Source organism: Ptychodera flava, chromosome 13 (assembly GCF_041260155.1).
Source record: "Ptychodera flava strain L36383 chromosome 13, AS_Pfla_20210202, whole genome shotgun sequence".
In the NCBI taxonomy this organism is placed as follows: Eukaryota; Metazoa; Hemichordata; class Enteropneusta; family Ptychoderidae; genus Ptychodera; species Ptychodera flava.
This window is the reverse complement of record NC_091940.1, coordinates 3,750,464-3,759,124: the sequence shown is the minus strand read 5'-3', so window position 1 is coordinate 3,759,124 and position 8,661 is coordinate 3,750,464. Positions and strand designations below refer to the sequence as shown.

The following is an 8,661-nucleotide window of genomic DNA, read 5'->3' as shown; positions in this document are numbered from 1 at the left end:
AGCAAAACATACTGATTCAGGGGAAGCCAACCAGCCTTTTTCAAAAAATTGTAACCAAAGGTGTTTTCAGTGTTTTAAAGCGTATTACAGCATTTAAAATAATTTTGAGCAAAATAGCATTTCGGAGAGAAATCTAAAAGCTGCTCCCAACTGCCCTCCCGTTATGATTTGAAAAGTTCCCCACACACCAAAAAAAGATTCCCTTTGCCCTTTCCACAACCAAAACTTCCAAGTGTCCCTCTCCCAACCACAGAAACTCCCCAGTTCCCTCTTGCCACAACTAAAGTTCCCCTCCGCCAACACCTATTTTTCCGGTCACAAAAGCGCGCCTTAATAAAAGTAAAAGGAAAATTTTCCCGTCCTCTGGCATTATTGAGATACCCTCTTCCCCATCCACTGACGGAATAAAATAATGCCTTCCCCTCACCGAACCACATGCAAACAGCTTTTCACACGAACAGCTTCATAGTATCGCTTCCCGCTGGTTGTACTTTTGTGGTTATCAAATACACGAGAGTTCACTCCAATAGACCTGATACAGTTCAGATAAGTAGTGGTCCCGTATCTTGTATTTCAAATGCTGCTTGTTATACTTCAATGCACGACACACGTAATACATTGTCATAATCTGACATGAATATGTTATTAATAGATTAATTGGGTTCTGATCCTAGTATAATCGGTTTCTGTGGGAAAGGGTAAGATATGTCAAATCTGCAAATACCTGTACATGGCGGATCGAATGTATCCTCGTCAAATCCAGACGTGAGGTTTACACAAATAAGTAGTATCTCTGCTATTTCGACATAAACTGAAAGTAAATTGAAGGTAAGAGTTTTAATTACTAATTTTATGCAAAAGGAAATGTGCAATATTGACTCTCAGGACAAACAGTGCCGTGTTGTAAAGACGTTTGCGATTTGCCAAGTCAAAGCGACATGACGAATGCTTGACAGAGAAATTTACTCCTATGTCGTTTTATCATCGATATTTTTGAACAGAAATTTGAATATTTTTTTACGGAGACTCGACATGAGCTGATTTCGTGTTTAATTTTAACACTTCTTACATTTCAAGTGTTGATGGCCCTGTGTTTAGCACACCTTAGATATTAAATCAACATGTGTTGTATTCGGAGTTTCTTTCGTGGGTAAAAGTTAGACAAATATTCAACATCCATATGACATGTTATTGTTGTTAATTAATCTTCATTGGCTCAGGAAAAACTGCAGTACAAGACATGTTTTGAATAACAGATACAAGCAGACTACTCACCTGTAGTTTCGATGTTGTAACTAGAAAATATATGCGCCGAAATAATATTCAAACTGCCGAAGGTTTCTAGTCAACTCTTTGATACTTATGGAATTGAATGTTTTAGCCAAGGTGGAAGCAACGGGAACAAATATTGAAATAGAGGGCTTCGAAACATGTTTAAGGAGGGCCCATGATTAAAATTTCACTTAACGATATGCAATGAAGTGAATGACGAATGCCAATTGCATGTATTTTCTACTCGCATCATGACTTCATACACATATTTATACTAAAATATTATATTAAAATAAATGTTTAAAGATTATACCACATGTAAATCGATTATAGCCGGTAGACATGAGCCAATAATTGTGTTCCACACAGGAGGGATATGCTTGATATTGTGAACATCAACGCTGATGATGGCCGATAGAAAGTATAGATTTCATGAAAAGGGAATGGAATCCTTATTGGCGGTGCCTGTATATAAATAAGGATATCAGCTTCTCCTTATAAGGCAATGTTTATTTGTCAAAGGAAAACAAGTCGGAATAGGAAAAGTCATTTAGTCTATAGGTCACAAACGACACCATCTGTTCGCATTCAGCAAAGGAGTAATTTTTGACACTTTTGCAGTCACGTCCCGTCGTCATTTTGTACACTGGAGAGTGGCTTTGTGCAAGTATTCCATGTTTTCGTGATATCTCAAAATGAAAAGAGTGATTTTGTCCCTTTGAAAATAGATTCAGAATTGATAAACGATTTCATCAACTGCAGTTGTCGGCTGTGGTGCTGTATTGCGGTATAACCGCTTGAAAACTTGATCATCACCCTTATCTGTCATTAATTGTTATATTAGTTACTGAATAACACGACTCCGTAAATATAAACTACACACAGTTTCACATTACAAATGCACGTTGTAATAGATAAGAATTTTTGATAAATTTAAAAAAAGAAACCTGATATGCGAAATCTTGTGACGTTACAAATGTTGTTGCCACGGTTACGAACTTTGACCAGATCAAAAAAGAAGCAGTTCCCAGTATTTCTATCGATAGGCCAGCCATCAACTAAGTGCTTTGTCGATAATAATTAACCTTAGGTAATAGAGACATTTGTAACATAGAGGCAGTGATAAAATAATCTAACAGTTTTATCAGCTGAAATATTATAGTTGGCACTCAGAACGACTACAGACAACTCACTATACTCACTAATTTTAGTATCCTGAAAAATATAATTTAGTGACGAAGGTGTTTTGAAATTATCCGTTTTTCCATGGTGCACAGATGAGATATTGAAGTTTGTTGAAAATAGTATATCTTACCGTGATGTGATAATCAAACATTCATGTCACTTAATCGATCCATGGTTAAGTTCATCAACAATTGTTGAGATACCACAAATAAGTGATCATATTTAATTTCTGTTCATCCTCCCCCACAACCTCGAAGTTTACCTGATGTTCTTGAGTTTCACTAAATTTCCCTGTAAAACCTAGAAAGGTACGCAGATTTAAATTTACATAAGGCTCACAATTTTTGCCTTGCCTGTAACAGTGTTTTCTCCTGGCCCTTTTCAGCGTTCAAGCTACCAATACAACCTGTATGTGTAAATTTACCAGTGTCATTTTTGACAGTTCAATTTTGATGCGGACAAGAAGTCATTGGTCAACAATAACATGACATTTTGTACACAGTTGATCGTGCTTGAAAGCGTAATATTTCAATACTTCATTGGGAACAACAATATAAAAAAATTGTGGGGGGAAAAGGTGAGATCGTTGCACGTAATGACTAATTACTTTTTTTTGTCAAGAAAAAAACAAGTTGGAGCATATGGTTACATAAAAGGCCTCTAAACACCATACCTTCGCCATGATTGTTGGTGTGGATAAGGCTGTGATTACACTACGTGTATTTCGGCATTTCATATCGGCAAACTGAAATCTGAAAGAACGTGTATTGGTTGTCTTCTTCCACAATTGCAGGTTATGAATCCTTACGTGAATTATGAGAAGAAATGTGATGAAAGAAATGGTATCACATTAAAAGATATCAGCGATGCCATCCAGGATATAGAGTCTTCCCAGAGAAAACTCCTTGGAGATGAATTGCAATGTATGCGATATTGTAAACGATTATTGGTCAGAAAACCAAATGAGGTGAGAGGATTTGATTTTGATTGATCGAATCTTAATACAAAATATAATAATAAACCGCAATATTTCTTCAATGTTCAAAAATAACAAATATTTGTTCGTTAATTTAAATATATATAATGTCATTGAAGTGCCTCAAATTAACTGAATAAATTTGACTTGTCTGTAAAAAGGACAAGGAAGATGAGGCGCGGTGAACTGCTTCAATGAAACTATGTGTAGCATGTTCAGACTTTCATATCGTTGTATTGTCAGTCTCCGAAGCGACTTAATTTGTCATCACGACCAACGGTCGCTATACCAACAACAAAAACAGCGAACCAGTTCATTGTGTTATGATGAAAATCTACGAACTAGCGAACTACTCTTTATTGACCAGATATGGAAGGACGCCGTCATCGCTGTACGAGAGAGATTCATGACAGTTGTACTCTCATCTGGTTGTGGATTCTATAGATTTGAAGTTAGTATCGACCACGATGGCTTCCCATTTTCATCTGAACAAGTTAATTCTTCAAGATACGAAACCACCATACATCATGCTACTGATTCTGCGCGAGATGACCCTACTGAACAAGCTCAAGAAAGGAGAAATAGAATCACGACGGAAGAGAGAAGTGGGGAACTTCAAGGTGAGATTAGAGATTCGCGTGATACGTAAACATTTACAGACAATGGCCTAGTACGCACATACCACCATACGTACGTAACTAGTACCTCCCACCAATCAAGACAAACAAAACCTCTGACTTCATCATTGTTGTCGAAAAAAGCACAAGTACAACAAATACAGCTGATATTTTTGAACAAATTCTGTAAAACCAAACACCATTATCATCAAAAATTGTTGTGGATAAGGATATTTTTACTGTAAGTGATTGCAGGCAAGGAGTAATGTAGCAGTGACGAACAAAGAACATCTATCTTGACGATTTGAACTGTTTTCACAACGTAAGTTTTTTTTCTGACAGATGTGAAGTACGTCGACTGTAATTCGTTGATAACTGCCGAGCAAGTCCTGGACGTATTGATTGAATTATTGATGTCGAGTAGTCATCACGTGATTGACGAGACTTGCTTGAGATACTGTCTTACCTTGCTGAAAGAGAAACCATTGACTGTGAGTATATTGAATGGCATACTGTCACGAGTGTGTTTTCAACTTAATTCACAGAGAGACGTCAAGTCTGTCTGAATTTGCACTGCGGCCAAGTTCTAGGTAAATACTTTAATTGTACAGTCCAAAATATTGTGAGTAAGGAGAAATGCATGATGTATGTTATTGAACTCTAATTTTTCATTAGAAAAAGAAATCGTCAATATTTATAAAAATTTACCTTTCAGAACTCATTGTCTTTATTACCTGTGCACTGATATATTCAAAAGCAGGAGTTACCTTGCGACTAGTGCGCGGATGAGTGCTTTTCTTTCTCGGCGACAATTACAGGAAACCATTTTGCTTATTGCCATAAGGTTCATGGCATTTAATGCAATCGAATATTTCGATAATATTTGAACGCCGTCGTCTGCGGAAAGTTTAATCTATGTGTTTCTTTTAACTGAAACAAGGTATGGGAGAACGCAAGAATTTCTGTGTATGGTGAAAATCTCCTCGTCGTTTTCAAATCTGGAACTGAAGTAAATAAGTTTGAAATCACTGTAAACGACAAACACGAACCTTTGTGCGTTGAGTCAATAGACGACACAAATACTGTCCCCAAAACTCATGAGGATGTCGTTGCATTTGAACACATGGACAATCAAACTTCTGTCGACGCAAATAAAGGTAAGGCATCCAACACCTTGAAGACATAGTGACCCTGCCGTTCTCTTCACAATCATGGATATATTTTCGATGCTGATTAAGGAGTTTCATTAGTTAAGGAGAGGGGCATTGTAAAGTTGAGGCCCCTTACAGTATTCATTGTAAAATATGATACCCTCAATTCATCAATTGTAAACTGTGACCCTCCGGTCAAAATCATTGATTTGGTTTGATTTGTAAATAAACAATTGTGATGTAGCTGTGATGCTCCGTCAAGATCGCGCTGAATCGTAACACTTCAACCAAATAACTTTGCACTGTCGACACTGTATCTGCAACTTTTGGCTATTTTTGCAGAATTTTGCTTTGTGTAGTTAACTCAAGTTTCTTGTTCAACTCCTCGTAGAATCCTAAAATATTCAGTGTATTGATGGTAACCATAGCCTCCCATGTCTGGCACGACCATTGTTATTGTTGACAAATAAATTCAAGTCTGGACTTAAGTGCAATTTGAACAATAACAATGCTACCTATACACATATTGCCTTTGTTGAGAAGCTAAACACTTGTCATTCCATTCTGCTGTTGGAGGTTGAGCAAGGAACTAAAGTTGATACCCAGAGCAAAAAATGCTGAAAAACTAGTTGTAAGCTACAGATAGAGAGACATACTGTGTAGTCCACTTGACATCTGTCAAACTGGGGTTTTTTGTTATAGCCGGGATTTGTGCTAGTTTGTTTGCCATTACAACCAGCACTGCATGTTGCTGATAGAATCTTATTTATATTGATCCCAGTCTGCATGCAGAATAAACCATATTTTATTCGATTTTTGTTTGAATTTTCGGTTCTACTTTAGCGATGATATAGCTCCATAAATGTCTTTGGTAAAACGTAAACCCCTCACACTGTCTACTGTAAAATCTGCCCCTTAACCATTTTGTAAAAATTAACTCGCCGCCTCTCCCCAAAATGAATACTCCCTTAGTCAATTCTGTCACGGGAAAACTTGGGTAAACCGCATACCACGAATCTGAAGTTGAAGATAATACACTCTTACAAGAGGTACATATATACCGGTATACGCTTAGTAATTTTACAAGGACATAAGTGGCCCTCGAGGTAGTATTTGAATTAACCTCTATCGATTGGCATTAAAGGACCAGTAATTTGACACGAAATTTACAATCTACCAACATATCTTTTATGTTCAGTGTCACATGTCGAAGACTGCAAACCGGCGATAAGTTTTGAGCATGTACATCGAGTCATCACCTCCCTTGGTCAAAGAAACCCTGAGAGACCTCTCGATGAAGACAGTCGGCGAATATTGTTGTTTTGTAACGCTCTCATTCATCAGAAAGATGACTTGGTAAGTTGATCTGTATCAAAGTATGCAATAAAGAAAATATCATATCTGCCAATTTGAATTTTGGGTTAGATAAAAGTTAACGCTCAACCAGGCACCCGTATGACATTTGAGTGGTCGTACATTCACAGTGTGTAATATTGCAAAGATAGAAGTGCGAAAAAAAGGACAACGTACGATTAATATTCATCATACACAGTATTTGTTGCACGGCTTTGGTTCCTAAACGTTATGTCTTTATGTCATAGATACTGAAAAACGCAAGGATAACGGTATACGGCTTTGATTTCGCTGTTGTCTTCAAGGCGGGAAGTGAAATTAATGAGTTTGAAGTAACACAGAACGACAAGAATGAGGTTATCTGTCGTGAAAGGAAACTTCCAGGTTTTTGGCAACCATATCCAGATAGTGACGTCATTCATTATAACTTTGGTGTAAAGTCCATACATACAAACCATGAAGTAAAACCGATCGAAGTCAAGAAAGATGTATAGAGACCTGTCTTCAAGGAATCGCAAAATGGTACTGCGGACATTCGGAAGATCTTCCTTTTTTCCACAACAGACGTTTTCTCTGAAAAGAAAACTAAATGTGTATTCTATTGCATGCATGGTTCTTTCAATTTCTATTATTATGCACAAATAATTATACGTTATCGGAAATTGGACATACCACAATAATATATCAGCATAGTATTGTAATCAAAATTGAGATTCTGAATATCGAACGAAAAAGTGCATACAGTTTTAGAGTCTGAATATTTGTCCCTTGGGTGCATTCTATCTTAACAGAAATAACTGCTGCAGTCAACAAATCTGACGTTGAACTGCGACAATGATTACCCCAGACAGAGGTTTCCATGGCTGAGTAATTGTGTTTTAGTTTGTTTTCTTTAACAGTGAAGCTGTGGAAACTCCTTAACTGTTGTAGTTTTCAAACTTGAATGCCATAGGGAGGCTTGTAAAGCATTGGTTATTAGTTACATGTAGCATAAGGAAGCAGAAGAGTTGCCTCCTCCCGAAATCTAGAATAGTTTAGAGGGATGATACCTGTAACTTTTGAAAATATTTTCTATTTTCTTCACTTTCTGTTCCAGACAACGAGAACTGTTTCCTATTCCTCTCCCTTAATTGTATTAAAACTAACTACGAATACTATAGCTTTGCCAGAACAGAGCACCGAGTACGAATTGACAAGTGGTGTGCTTGCAAGTCCCTTTGTGTAGATTTTAATGTAGCGTATGGTTGCGTATTCTTAATACATGAGGCGTTTAGCTTTCGTGCAGGTGTTGAGCTGAATATTCAAATTAGCCCTGGTTTTGCTTGCTCCGGGTTCAATCATCTCCGTTGCGCACGATTTATTGGGTCACGGTTTCAGCTTTTTGCTGTTCTTGCACAACTGGCTATCGAAAATGTCACAATCCGAGGTAAATGTTCTTTTCCGTTTATCAAAACTCCTTCTCAAAGTGTGCAGGTAAATAGACGTTGCTTCTTCTGTACGATGACGTGGCATTTATGTACCAGTATGGCCGTCGGGAAACTTCAGTATCGTATCGTAGATAGCAAATTCCCAATCCAGAAGAGGATTTTCTCGATGAAGGTGACACAATGAATGATATTCGGTGAAAGTTACGAAAATCTGTGCGTGTAGAATATTGTTTGTAATTTAATTCCTCTACATTGAGTTTGTTTTATTTGACCATGTAATTTCGTTCATTCACCCACAAATTTATCTGCTGTGTAATTTTGTTTTGTTTATTCAAACCGTTTCCTTATCTGTAAACTGTCTGTACTGTATCTGCATCTGTATGCAATTTCGCCGAAAATTAAAGGAGTCAAAATAACGTGTTCTTGAGTGTGTTCGTCAGGGATCCATTGCGTCATAGAATTTTCAGATTCTACAACTGAAGTCCGGCTTAGAATTCAGTTGTTGAATAACATCGAACTTTACATAGCCAACCACAAGGACCCCAGAAATCTGGTTGTTGTTGTTGTTGTTGTTGTTTGTATTGTTTTTTATGTTTATTAGTCATGTTGTTGTTGTTGTTGATGACCAATAAAATTCAACGAACATAAGTGTTGTGCTGTTGTTCATGTTTTAAACGTAA

General features: G+C 37.1%; 1 protein-coding gene across 1 annotated transcript; it reads left to right on the top strand.

Annotated features, from left to right (window-relative positions):
* The first annotated feature begins 701 nt into the window (after positions 1 to 701).
* LOC139148651 (uncharacterized) lies at positions 702 to 8,397 on the top strand. Its single transcript, XM_070720147.1, has 7 exons — positions 702 to 828; positions 3,251 to 3,424; positions 3,801 to 4,053; positions 4,393 to 4,541; positions 4,991 to 5,207; positions 6,400 to 6,557; positions 6,803 to 8,397. Exons 2-7 carry the CDS (start codon positions 3,254 to 3,256, stop codon positions 7,046 to 7,048), a joined length of 1,194 nt encoding a protein of 397 aa, XP_070576248.1. The 5' UTR covers positions 702 to 828; positions 3,251 to 3,253; the 3' UTR covers positions 7,049 to 8,397.
* Positions 8,398 to 8,661: the final 264 nt, after the last annotated feature.

Excerpts from the sequence above, each read along its gene's own strand:
- LOC139148651 (XM_070720147.1), top strand. The coding sequence starts at position 3,254 with ATGAATCCTTACGTGAATTATGAGAAGAAATGTGATGAAAGAAATGGT. Across the intron at positions 3,425-3,800 it reads TGGTCAGAAAACCAAATGAG|ATATGGAAGGACGCCGTCAT; the intron begins GTGAGAGGATTT and ends TTTATTGACCAG. Across the intron at positions 5,208-6,399 it reads TTCTGTCGACGCAAATAAAG|TGTCACATGTCGAAGACTGC; the intron begins GTAAGGCATCCA and ends TTTTATGTTCAG.